General features: G+C 56.0%; 2 protein-coding genes across 3 annotated transcripts; one reads left to right on the top strand and one right to left on the bottom strand.

The window, feature by feature from the left end:
- Window positions 1-1603: 1603 nt before the first annotated feature.
- Window positions 1604-2762, top strand: CLDN4 (claudin 4). The gene has a single exon (XM_063606265.1). It carries the CDS (start codon window positions 2125-2127, stop codon window positions 2752-2754), a length of 630 nt encoding a protein of 209 aa, XP_063462335.1. The 5' UTR covers window positions 1604-2124; the 3' UTR covers window positions 2755-2762.
- A 1367-nt stretch (window positions 2763-4129) lies between these two features.
- METTL27 (methyltransferase like 27) lies at window positions 4130-12795 on the bottom strand. 2 transcript variants are annotated; one of them, XM_055114501.2, is made up of 5 exons: window positions 10990-12795; window positions 10518-10644; window positions 9568-9696; window positions 8912-9047; window positions 4130-8620 (listed from the first exon to the last, which is right to left on the bottom strand). In XM_055114501.2, exons 2-5 carry the CDS (start codon window positions 10638-10640, stop codon window positions 8226-8228), a joined length of 783 nt encoding a protein of 260 aa, XP_054970476.1. In that variant the 5' UTR covers window positions 10641-10644; window positions 10990-12795; the 3' UTR covers window positions 4130-8225. The 2 variants fall into 2 exon arrangements, with proteins under 2 accessions (XP_054970476.1, XP_054970475.1); XM_055114500.2 differs by having other exon boundaries at window positions 10518-12795.
- Window positions 12796-13133: the final 338 nt, after the last annotated feature.

The raw sequence follows: 13133 nt of genomic DNA, 5'->3' as shown, positions 1-13133 counted from the left end.
TGCTGGGCACTGAGGTTGCAGAAGGCATTGTTCCTGTCTTCTAGGAGCCCCAGGCTAGCAGGGAAGACGGATGTGTATAGAGTTAACCACAATACCAGGCCTCAACTTCCCGTCTGTAACACAGGTGGATCATGCTAGATTGTCCCAGCCTGCCCTGTGCTTCATTAGCCGGTCAACAGATCCATCTCAAATACCTCCCATGGGTACTCACTGATTGCTTCAACCCAAACCATGGCACTCTTGAAGACTTTCCCTCAGGAAGCTCAAGGACTATGCATCCTTCTGGGTCAGAACTGGACACACAACCACCAGTGCTGGACAATGGCGGCGGCTCAGGAACACACTGGAGCCCTGGCCCCTGCAGAGCTCCCAGCATGGTTGGGAAGAGAGATGCAAAATGACCACATGGCGGGTGAGGGGGAGCTCCCTCAGTGCGGCTGGGATGAGCCCTAGACACTCTCAATCACCCCCACGATGACCCCTTCCCAGAGGTCCCCTCAGTCATCTGCCCTGAACCAAGCTCTTCCTGATCCTAGACCCTCCACCCTCCCTCTATCTTCCAGGGCTTGGTGACATTCCAGGCAGAAATTTCTGACCCTTTTACTTTGGTCCCTCCCTCCCCAGCCCAGTCTCTGGCCAAACTGGATTCCTGGCTGTTCCCAGAACGAGCTGCCTTTCCCCACCTTGCCACCTCTGCCCTTGTTCTCTCTGCCTGAATGTCCTCCTTCACTAGCCTCGCTGCCTTGCACATCTCTCCTGAGGGCTGTCATCCCAGAACGAGCTGCATTTGTCCAGCCTGGCCCACCGTCTACCAGAATGTCCTCCTTCAGCCTGTCCCACTGCCTTGCAAAACTTTTCTGGGGGACCTGTTCACGATGACTTCTGTAGCATACTCCAAGAATCTGGCGCCTCCTGGAGTTGTGCCACACAGCACCCCTTTGCAGTCAAGCTCCCTCAGCACCACCACCTCCACCCCGGAAGAGTTCCCCTTCCCTTTGAAATCTCATGGGACTTTGCACCCACTCTGGCTTTATTGGAAGGCTTTGTATGTCTCCACAGGGTAAACACCCATTTACTGGGGTGATGATGTCTCCAGGATCTAGTTCATGTTTGTCGTTGGTGACTGGCCCCACCCAGTTCTGGGCAAGCAGGCTGGATCCCGGCAGGAACAGAGCCCACCATCCTAAACTTCCATGGAAGTGGAGAGGGGACAGGCTTCTGTCTCTTTTTGGCTGAAGGTGCATCATGTCCAAGGCCCCTCTTCTAGCCAAGCAGAGAAGCTGGGTGATAAAGATGGGTGAGAGTGGGTGATGTACCCCAGAGTCCTGGCCTCCTGGCTCCTCACTCCCCTACCCGTAACTTTATCCGGCCAATGCCGCAAAGACTGCTGGTGAGGCCAGATGCATGAATGATCATACTCACAACAGTCGTGAAACTGCCAGTGATGAAACTGATAAGGACAAGAAATGACAATAATCAAGGTGGGGTTTCTTGTGGACGTTTCCAAGACTTCATTCTCAAATTCTCTCCCTCAGGGTCCCCACTCTGTCCTCCCACCTAAGCCTGGCATGAGGAGGCACTGGCCTGTGGGGACCCTGGTCTTCAGGTTCCCAAACCTGGCTGGGTCTGGTTGCCCCCTGGCCTTAACCTGTGAACATCCAGCTGTCCCTGGGCTGTGATTCAGTGTCTGTCTCCCGGGTGACCTCAGCATGGGCTTTGAGGAAGGGGAGAGAGTAGTTTCTTCTGAGACTGGATAGTGACTCAGGGACCCGGGGCTGGGGCCTCAAAAGTGCCTTTGTTGGCCTGGGCTCAGGAATCCAGAGAAACTGGTCAGGAGGAGGCCCCAGTGATGAAAACCCCTCCCTCTGCCCCCGCCCCTCTGCCAGAGCCATATAACTGCTCAACCTGTCCCCGAGAGAGAGTGCCCTGGCAGCTGTCGGCTGGAAGGAACTGGTCTGCTCACACTTGCTGGCTTGCGCATCAGGACTGGCTTTATCTCCTGACTCACAGTGCAAAGGTGCACTCTGCGAACGTTAAGTCCGTCCCCAGCGCTTGGAATCCTACGGCCCCCACAGCCGGATCCCCTCAGCCTTCCAGGTCCTCAACTCCCGCGGACACTGAACAATGGCCTCCATGGGGCTACAGGTAATGGGCATTGCGCTGGCCGTCCTGGGCTGGCTGGCCGTCATGCTGTGCTGCGCGCTGCCCATGTGGCGCGTGACGGCCTTCATCGGCAGCAACATTGTCACCTCGCAGACCATCTGGGAGGGCCTATGGATGAACTGCGTGGTGCAGAGCACCGGCCAGATGCAGTGCAAGGTGTACGACTCGCTGCTGGCACTGCCGCAGGACCTGCAGGCGGCCCGCGCCCTCGTCATCATTAGCATCATCGTGGCCGCTCTGGGCGTGCTGCTGTCCGTGGTGGGGGGCAAGTGTACCAACTGCCTGGAGGATGAAAGCGCCAAGGCCAAGACCATGATCGTGGCGGGCGTGGTGTTCCTGTTGGCCGGCCTTATGGTGATAGTGCCCGTGTCCTGGACGGCCCACAACATCATCCAAGACTTCTACAATCCACTGGTGGCCTCCGGGCAGAAGCGGGAGATGGGTGCCTCGCTCTACGTCGGCTGGGCCGCCTCCGGCCTGCTGCTCCTTGGCGGGGGGCTGCTTTGCTGCAACTGTCCACCCCGCACAGACAAGCCTTACTCCGCCAAGTATTCTGCTGCCCGCTCTGCTGCTGCCAGCAACTACGTGTAAGGTGCCACAGCTCCACTCTGTTCCTCTCTGCTTTGTTCTTCCCTGGACTGAGCTCAGCGCAGGCTGTGACCCCAGGAGGGCCCTGCCACCGGCCACTGGCTGCTGGGGACTGGGGACTGGGCAGAGACTGAGCCAGGCAGGAAGGCAGCAGCCTTCAGCCTCTCTGGCCCACTCGGACACCTTCCCAAGGCCGCCTCCTGCTAGCAAGAACAGAGTCCACCCTCCTCTGGATATTGGGGAGGGACGGAAGTGACAGGGTGTGGTGGTGGAGTGGGGAGCTGGCTTCTGCTGGCCAGGATGGCTTAACCCTGACTTTGGGATCTGCCTGCATCGGTTTTGGCCACTGTCCCCATTTACATTTTCCCCACTCTGTCTGCCTGCATCTCCTCTGTTCCGGGTAGGCCTTGATATCACCTCTGGGACTGTGCCTTGCTCACCGAAACCCGCGCCCAGGAGTATGGCTGAGGCCTTGCCCACCCACCTGCCTGGGAAGTGCAGAGTGGATGGACGGGTTTAGAGGGGAGGGGCGAAGGTGATGTAAACAGGTTTGGGCAGTGGTGGGGGAGGGGGCCAGAGAGGCGGCTCAGGTTGCCCAGCTCTGTGGCCTCAGGACTCTCTGCCTCACCCGCTTCAGCCCAGGGCCCCTGGAGACTGATCCCCTCTGAGTCCTCTGCCCCTTCCAAGGACACTAATGAGCCTGGGAGGGTGGCAGGGAGGAGGGGACAGCTTCACCCTTGGAAGTCCTGGGGTTTTTCCTCTTCCTTCTTTGTGGTTTCTGTTTTGTAATTTAAGAAGAGCTATTCATCACCGTAATTATTATTATTTTCTACAATAAATGGGACCTGTGCACAGGAGGAAATTTTATTGTCTCTGATTTCAACTGTGGAGGTGGGTGGGGAAGGGCTGGAGGCCTGGGTGCGGGGGTGGGGGGTGGGGTCAGTCAGGGGCAGGACCACTGTGTTTTGGCCGGGACATAAACACTTAAAAAAAAAAAACAAACGAGATCCAGGGAATTGTGAAAAATTGGAGCTGGGCCGGGTGCGGTAGTGAGCACCTGCAATCCCAGAACTTTAAAAGGTCGAGGTGGGAGGATCGCTTGAGGCAGGAGTTTGAGACCAGCCTGGGGAACATAGTGGCACCATCTCTACAAAAAGTTTAAAAAATTAGCTGGGTGTGGTGGCTCATGCCTGTAATCCCTGTACTTGGGGAGGTCAAGGTAGGCGAATTGCTTGAGCCCAGGAGTTTGAGGCTGCAGTGAGCTTTGATCGCACCACTGCACTCCAGCCTGGGTGACGGGGCGAGACCTTATCTCTTAATGAAAAAAAAAAAAAATCGAAATGGGCCTCCAAGGTATCACCTTAAAAAAGAAATTAAATGGGCCCCCAAGGTATCACCTTGTCCACTGTATATGGGTTGGAGGGTAAACCCATATACAGGAAACAGTGTATGCCTGGGACCCCGGTGAAGGGTTGGGGACCCCAGGAGGGACGTCCCCACGTGGGTTCCCAGCTCCGAGGTATGGGCCACCTGCCACCCCCACCCCGCTGTTTTTCCAGCTTTGTCTGGGCAGCCAGGCTGGTCTGTTCCTCTTTGCTGAGTCACCCTACAGGTCCCCCTTCCCAGCCTTTGCACAGCCGGTCCCTGCTTCCAGCCTGGAATGTCCCTTTTCCCTTCTCCACCCTTCTGGATCCTGCTCATCCTGAAAGCCCAGCTCCCAGCCTCCTCCCCCATGAAGTCTTCCCATTCTCTTGGATGGAGAAATTATTATCAGCCCTGTTCACATCCCTGAGGTGCTGAGGGTCACCAAATGCCTTTCACCTGGAGGGCAGCCTTCAAGCCACGCCCAGAGCTCGGCATTCTGATCCCTTGATCGATGAGGAAACCAAGTGTGGCCCAGGCCCAGACCTACAGCTTGGGATTTTGGACTCCGAATTTGGGTGGGGGAGCTGTCCAGGACAGGACTTGGGCCTCAGCAACCACTTGGGCTTGGCCTTGGCCTTGAGTCTCTGCCCTGCCACTGTTGTGCAAAGCATGTTCCAAGCTTGCTCAGGCTTCATTTTCTTGTCAGTAAGTTAGAGGTGAGCGGATCCAGCACTCTGGAAGGAGGGATCCAGGGAGGCCCCAGGAAGGGGTCTTCTCCATCATTTCTTGCTTTTTTTCTTTTCTTTTTTTTATTTTTTTTGACACAGAGTCTTGCTCTGTTGCCCAGGCTGGAGTGCAGTGGTGTGCTCTAGGCTCACTGCAACCTCTGCCTCCCAGGCTCAAGTGATTCTCCTGTCTCAGCCTCCCAAATAGCTGGCATGCACCCACGGCACCTGGCTGATTTTTCCAATTTTTTTTTTTTGAGACAGAGTCTCGCTCTGTCACCCAGTGGCACCATCTCAGCTCACTGCAACCTCCGCCTCCTGGGTTCATGCAATTCTCCTGCCTCAGCCTCGCAACTAGCTGGGATTACAGGGGTGTGCTACCATGCCCAGCTAATTTTTGTATTTTTAGTAGAGACAGGGTTTCGCCATGTTGGCCAGGCTGGTCTCGAACTCCAGACCTCAAGTGATCCTCCCGCCTCGGCCTCCCAAAGTGTTAATTTTTACTATTTTTCTTTAAGATAGGGGTCTCACTATGTTGCCCAGGCTGGTTTTGAACTTGTGGTCTCAAGAGATCCTCCTGCCTTGGCCTTCGAAAGTGTTGGGATTACAGGTGTGAGCCACCACACCCTGCCACGTCTCGATTCTGGAACCCACAGGAACAGATGCCACTGTTTTCTGGGAGCTCATTTAATAGGCAGGGCATTTCTGAGGGGCAGGGTTGGTTTGGAGGTCCCATTTTACAGGGGAGGCAGAGGAGGCCCAGCAGATGGGCCCAGCTAAGGCCACATGGAGTCAGGGGCCAGCTGGGGGCTGGGGGCTGGATCTCACTTCCTCAACCTGGGTCGCCTTCCGCTTTCGGTACAGGTAGACAATGCCGGAGATGAAGCCATCCTTGGCAGAGATGCCAGATACCACCTCCAGCTCGGAGGTAGCCAGCTCCCAGCGGTCCACAGGCCAGGCCACCAGGCCCTCCCACGTCCCAGCCTGCTCCATCCTGTCCAGGGTGGCCTCCAGAGCCTCCTTGTACTGAAGGTTGGACGAGTTGGTCCTGGTGGTCAGACACACCAGCCCACCTGGGGGAGAGGGGTAGGTGAGGTCGGGGAGGGGCAGGAGCCACAGTCCTGGGCCATCTCTGCTGGGGATGGTTGTCCCTTCAAGGCAAGAAATTCTTCCAGCTTCCTTCCCAGGGCAGTCTTTCTGTGTCTTTTACATCGGGAATTCCTTTTTCTTTCTTTCTTTTTTTTTGAGACCCAGTCTTGCTCTGTCACCCAGGCTGGAGTGCAATGGCATGCTCTTGGCTCACTTCAGCCTCTGCCTCCTGGGTTCAAGTGATTCTCCTGTCTCAGCCTCCCTTGCAGCTGGGATTACAGGCACGCGCCACCACGCCTGGCTATTTTGTATTTTTTGTAGAGACGGGGTTTTGCCATGTTGGCCAGGCTGGTCTCGAACTCTTGACCTCAGGTGATCTGCCCGCTGGGGATTATAGGCATGAGCCACTGTGCCTGCCCACCCCCCCTTTTTTTTCTTTCTTGAGATAGGATCTCACCCTATTTCCTAGGCTGAAGTGCAGCAGCGCAATCATAGCTGACTGTAGCCTCCAACTCATGAGCTCAAGCAATCCTCCCACCTCAGCCTCCTGAGTAGCTGGGACCACAGGTGCTCACCACCACGCCTGGCTAATTAAACATTTTTTTTGTAGAGATGGGGTCTTGCTATGTTGTCCAGGCTGCTCTTGAACTCCTGGGCTCAAGGGATCCCCCTGCCTCGGTTTCCCAAAGTGCTGGGATTATGGGTGTGAGCTACTGTGCCTGGTGGGGAATTCTTGATGTAATTCTCCTGGATTGAGGAGACACCCTCCTCACCACTCACCCACGCCTCTGCTGGAGGATGTGACTGTGTCTGAATGGACAGGAAGAAAGTTCCCATGTGGGCTTTGGATCTTGGGCTATCCCTTCACCTCTCTGGGCCTCAGTTTCCCAGCTGGCACAGAGAGGATGATTATCTAACATCACAGGAAGGCTGGTATGTGTGTTTGAAGTGCCCTACAGTAAGTGCTGGCTGAATGGCCTTGTCACCTCAGTTCCAGGCACCTATCGTGTGCCCAGGGTGGCCTCAGGTGCACTGAGAAGGAGAGATGGGGAAGCCCCAGTGACTGGTCTGGGAAGGTTTCCTGGAGGAGGGGGTAAGGAGAAGCAGGGTGTTGCTGATAGAAGGGAGCGCGGTGAGAGGAGAGGCTCCGGAGCAGGGGAGACTGTCACCCATGGGCAGCCTGATGGGGCTGAAGGGTTTAGCAAGCACAGGTTGGGCTAGGAAGTCCGATCCTGGCTGCTTTACCCAGTAGAAAGTTCCTGTCTTCTTGGGCCCAACTTTGACCTTTCCAGCTAACCCCATCCGTGTCCCTGCATTTGTCAGCCTTCAGGGCTCCCCGGATGCCTGCCCAGACCTGCCCAGGCTTAGCCACAGCCTCTGCTGGGCTTGGCAAGGGGTGCAGAGATGGGAGGGAGAGGAAGCATTTTTACCTCTATGATTTCCTGTCCTGCAGCCAGCCAGCGCCTCCTCGTTCTCATGCTCAGCCCCTCTCCTTTCTGCCTTAGGGTGCGCCCCACGTGGATTCCTCACCTGGTCTCGGAAATGCCTCTCTTCTCTACATTCTTGGAGCAGGACCAGGCACAGTGGCTCATGCCTGTAATCCCAGCACTGTGAGAGGCCAAGGCGGGCGGATCACTTGAGGTCAGGAGTTCAAGACCAGCCTGGCCAACATGATGAAACCCCGTCTCTATTAAAAATACAAAAATTAGCTGGGTGTGGTCGTGGGCTCCTGTAATCCCAGCTACTTGGGAGCCTGAGGCAGGAGAATCTCTTGAACCTGGGAGGTGAAGGTTGCAGTGAGCTGAGATTGTGCCACTGTACTCCAGCCTTGGTGACAGAGCAAGACTGTCTCAAATTAAATAAATAAATAAATTCTGGGAGCAGTGAGCACTCACGGCTCTCGTGGGGCCACCTCTGACCAGGCCCTGTGCTCTCTGGCCCCTTCCTGGGCCCCAGTGGGTTGGAGATCAAGGCCCAGAGGGCAGGGTCTGAGCCCTCTGCCCAGAGCAGAGCAAAGCGCTGAGCAAGAACACAGCAGGAGACGGGAAACACACCTGCCCGGGCAGCGCAATGTGCAAAGTTTACAAACGGTGCTCACAGCTCTCATCTCCCCTGAGCAGCCCCATTTCCCAGATGAGAAGACTGAGACCAGCAAAGAGAAAGAGACGCCCCAAAGGCAGTCTATGAATGAGTGAGGAAGCAGGGAGAGGAAGGAACAGAACTGAGCCCTCACTGTGGGCCAGGACCAAAGCAAAAACCTTAGAGACAGGATTTCACCTGATTCTCACTGCAGTCCTACGGGGACTGGATTGTAGCATTTATACCACCTGACTCCCAGGCTGGGAAATGGAGGCTGCAGAGGAGGGTGGAGTTGCTCCTGGTCGTCCATGGATAAGAGCCGAGCTGGCCACCTGTCTGCCCCGCCTGTTTGCCTGGGTCTGCTGTTGGTGGCTGGGATGTTAGGCTAGGCTGTGTGTGACGCTGGGCAGGACGCTGCCCCTCGCTTAGCCTGAGGGGCTCTGGGGCCTGTGTCTGCACTATGCACAGGAGAAGGTATATGGTGACGGGGGTTGGGGGTGGTTGGCTGGGCTGCTCCTCACCTGGCTTGGTGACACGTAGCTCAGGTATCGCATTGCAGGGCACCTGGCTGTCACTGAGGGCACCGACTATCAGCACCGCGTTGAAGGTCCCTGTGTGTGTGTGGGGGGGTGGGGACATGGTGTGATGCTTGGAAGGTACTTTGTCTATGGTGTGGCCTCAGACCACCCTAGGGGTGGGACGAGGCTACTACCCGCATCTGCAGGACCCAGGTCCCCTAGAGGATAAGGTAAGTATGGCCCAGTTCTGGGCTGCAGTCAGATCGTGGGGTGCAGGGTTGAGTGAGGGACTGGGAGCTTAGTGTGGGAGGGGGATGGAGGATCAGCAAGGGAAAGGGCTTCATGAGGGTGGGCCTCGGGGTGTGGAGGTGGGAGAGAAAGTACCTTCCGGGCTGGGCAGAGGCTCCTGGCCCAGGGTGCAGAGGCTGAGGCGCTGATAGAGGCCGGGGGCCCGGGCCTGTTCCAGCATCCCTGGGCTCCCATCCACCCCATGCAGCTGGAGGAAGCCTGGAGCCCGCAGCTGGGGTAGGGGTGGGAGACTCAGTCATGGTTCACACCTGACACTTCCCGGCTGGGTCCCTGCACCTTGGCAGGGCAGTGGACTCTGCACTGAATGTGGCCCATGCGTTTGCTTTTTTTAAATTTTTGAGACAAGGTCTCTCTCTGTCGCCCAAACTGGAGTGCAGTGGCGTGATCATAGCTCACTGCAGCCTTGAACTTCCGGGCTCAAGTGATCCTCCCACATCAGCCTCCCATGTAGCTGGGACTACAGGCGTGCACCACCCTGCCTGGCTAATTTTTAAATTTGTTTGTAGAGACAGGGGTCTTGCTATGTTGCCCAGGCTGACCTCAAACTCCTGGCCCCAAGCTGTCCTCCTGCCTTGGCCTCCCAAAGTGTGAGCCACAGTATGCCTGGTCCTGTCTCATGCATTTGAAACAGTGAGTCTGAGGTGCGGGGCAGGGTTCTGGGGCCAGGGGCAGTAGGAGATTTGAGGAAGTGCGGGGCTAAGGAGTAGGCAGGGGATCCGGAAGAGCCTCACCTCGGCAGCCACTAGGCCTGTGACACAGGCCACGTCCAGGATCAGGGCACTGTGGGGCGGGCCTGGAAGGGCTTGTGTGAGGCAGTCCACTGCGAGGCGGGGCGCATGGTACTGCAGGGTGGCCACATCCTGGGGAAAGAGTGCCGGGCCTACAACACCAGTGCCCCAGTGTTTGTGGAATCTCCCTTATGGGGTGGTCTCAGAGTCTGCCAGGCTAAGCTGTGTGTGTTGGGGATCAAGCCTGGCTGGGGCTAGCATGAGGGGACGCCCAGGCATGAGGTGCTTCCCATTGCTAAAGGGCCAGGACTGGAGAGTTAGCCCCCAGCCCACTGTACAGTAGACTCAGCCCTCCAGGGACCTTCTCTCCTGGCCAAGCGGCTCTCTCTGCTGAGTCCACATGACTTTTTTTTTTTTTTTTTTTTTTGAGACAGAGTCTCCCTCGTCACTCGGGCTGGAGTGCAGTGAAGAGATCTTGGCTCACTGCAACCTCTGCGTCCCGGATTCAGGCAATTCTCCTGCATCAGCCTCCCGAGTAGCTGGGATTACCAGGCGCCTGCCACCACGTGGGCCTGGCTAATTTTTGTATTTTTAGTAGAGTCAGGGTTTCACCATGCCGGCCAGGCTGGTCTCGAACTCCTGACCTCAGGTGATCCGCCCGCCTCGGCCTCCCAAAGGGCTTAGGATTACGGCGTGTGAGCCACCGCACCCGGCCCCACAGTGACTTCTCAATAGCACCTCCTCCAGGCAGCCCCCCTCAGGAGGTCATGGCCCCTGATGGGGCTGCCAATCCAGAGCTGTGGGGCGGGTTCTGGAAGGGGTAGGACTGTAGGGTTCTTAGCCAGGCCTCACTTCGTTCTCACAGCCGCCCCCGGGTGCAAGGCTGATTCCCCACTTTACAGGTAGAAAAATGGAGGCTGGTCTAGTGGAGGCAAGGCCCCAGATGAGTTTACCTGTTCGTAGTCCGGAGCCCAGCGGTCATAGAAATGGAGCTTTTGGGCCAGGTCGGGGATGCCATGCGCGGCCCTGACCCGCGCCCGCACCTCGGGCAGGCTCCCACCCTCCTCCTGGGCCATGCTCCTGTGGGGACACCGTTGCCCTGTCTCGAGGTCCACCTCAATCGCCCATCCCCTCCTTTCCCCCTTCCCTCCTCCCCCTGCAGAGGAGGCTGCCAGGCCTCCTGCCAGCGCGACCCCTATCCCGGCCCCTATCCCAGATGGGGACACTGAGCGCAGAGAGGGCGGGCTTGGATATTTACACTCTGGGGCTGCAGGGCTGGGGGAAGGGCAAGGTGGGAGAAGGGGGTGCCCCGCGGCTGGAGGAAGGATCTGTCTTCCTCTTTCCCGCCCTCCGACTGGGAGAGGGTCGGAGGTGGGCGACATCCGGAGCGAAACGGTCTCGAAGGAGGCCGGAGTCAGAACTCACCGCCAATCCAGCGCGCCCGGGGCGTGTGGGCAACGGGACTCGGGGCGGGGCCTGTGTTGCGACCCTGGCCACACCCTCACCGCCTGCACGCAATGATTGGCTTTCCGCTGAGAGAAAATAGCCAGTCAAAGGAAGGCGCTGGCAGTCCGCCCCCACCACCTGCCACCGCCAGCCAATGAGCTCAAGGCTTGTGGCCCTCCTCCAGCCTTGGTAGAGCAGGGACTGCGGAGATGTTTTCCTGCTGTGCGGGTTTAGGGGCTTCTCGGTGGTCTGGCCCCGGCCTCCCCCTCCACCGTCAGGTAGCAGCACCTCCACCATCCCCCTCCAACTGCCCTCCTGCCTCCTGAAGTCCTTTATGCTTCCTAAAAGCATGAGGTTTGTAGGCACTGGGGAGTCTCTGAATTCTTATGGGCAGGAGAGGGACCTAGGATTAGCTTTCATTTTTACTTTGTATTTGTATTTACTTATTTTGTTTTATTTTTGTTTTGTTTTATGAGACAGGGTCTCACTCCGTCGCCCAGGCTGGAGTGCAGTGGCTTGACCATAGCTCACTGCAGCCTTGAACTCAAGCTCAAGCCAGCCTCCTGCCTCAGCCTTCTGAGTAGCTGAGTAGCTGGGACTACAGGTGCATGCCACCTTGCCCGGCTTTTTAAATTTTTATCTATTTATTTTTATTTTCGTAGTTTTTGTAGAGACAAAAAATGTTGTCCAGGCTGGTCTTAAACTCCTAGTCTCAAGCGATTCTCCCACCTCTGCCTCCTGGCAAATTTTATTTTAATAATTTTATTTTAAAAAACCGTATTGGCACATTTTATTTTAATAAGTTAAATAGCCACATGTGGCTAGTGGGTACTGTATTGGACAGCAGAGAGAGTCTTGCGGCTGGAAGTGTGACCTGAAGATATGCAGCGTCAGCCTCCGTAACATCTTGGTTTCCTCTAGGAGATGCCTTAGGGAAGCTTGTGAGAAATGCAAAAATTAGGCCGGGGCGCGGTGGCTTACACCTGTAATCCCAGCACTTTGGGAGGCTGAGGTGGGCGGGTCACTTGAGGTCAGGAGTTTGAGACCAGCCTGGCCAACATGACAAAACCCCATCTCTACTAAAAATACAAAAATTAGCTGGGCGTGGTGGCGGGCATCTGTAATTCCAGCTACTCAGGAGGCTGAGGTGGGAGAATAGCTTGAACTTGGGAGGCACAGATTGCAGTGAGCAGAGACTGCGCCACTGCACTCCAGCCTGGGTGACAGAGCAAGACTCCATCTCAAAAAAAAAAAAAAAAAGTAAAAATTCTCAGTTGACCTGGGACCTTCTGAATCAGAATTAGATTGCTGGGAATGCAGCCCAGAGTTTCTGTGTTTCTGCAAACTCTGCAGGCGATTTCTAGGCAGCTGAATGTTCAGAAGCTCTGGTCTAGAGGACCTGTGTTGGAATCAAGGGTTTGGGCAGGCAGAATTTGGCAGGCTGTTGCAGCTGTCCAGGCAGGAGGTGATGGTTGCATGACCTTGGGTAGAGGTCATGACTGCGGAGAGGAGTGGGTGATCTTCAGAGATGTTTAGGGGGTAGAAGTGTCGAAGTGTCAGAGATGTTTGAACCAGAGCAACTCCATCTTGAATAGCGGCTGAGTAAAATAAGACTGAGACCTACTGGACTGCATTCCCAGATGGTGAAGGCATTCTTTTTTTATGAGACCGGGTCTCGCTCTGTCACCCAGACTGGAGTGCAGTGGCTCAGTCTCAGCTCATGCAACTTCCACTTCCTGCCTCAGCCTGCTGAGTAGCTGAGATTACAGGGGAAAGGCTTATCAGAAACTCAAAGAATGCGACCATTTGTCTTTCACCTTCCTGTGACCTGGAGCCCCCTCCCTGCTTCGAGTTGTCGCCACCTTTCTAGACAAAACCAATGTACTTCTTACATATATTGATTGATGTCTCATGTCTCCCTAAAATGTATAAAACCAAGCTGTGCCCCGACCACCTTGGGCACATGACGTCAGGACCTCCTGAGGCTGTGTCACAGGCGTGCGTCCTCAATCTTGGCAAAATAAACTCTCCAAATTAACTGAGACCTGTCTTAGATTTTCTGGTTTTACAGGGTGATGAGTAGAAGGAACCCTGTAGCGTTGGAGGAGAGTGGGAGATATTAG

The sequence above is a fragment of the Pan paniscus genome, chromosome 6 (assembly GCF_029289425.2).
Source record: "Pan paniscus chromosome 6, NHGRI_mPanPan1-v2.0_pri, whole genome shotgun sequence".
Classification (NCBI taxonomy): domain Eukaryota; kingdom Metazoa; phylum Chordata; class Mammalia; order Primates; family Hominidae; genus Pan; species Pan paniscus.
The sequence above is the reverse complement of the archived record's forward strand: the minus strand, read 5'-3'. Positions and strand labels throughout refer to the sequence as shown.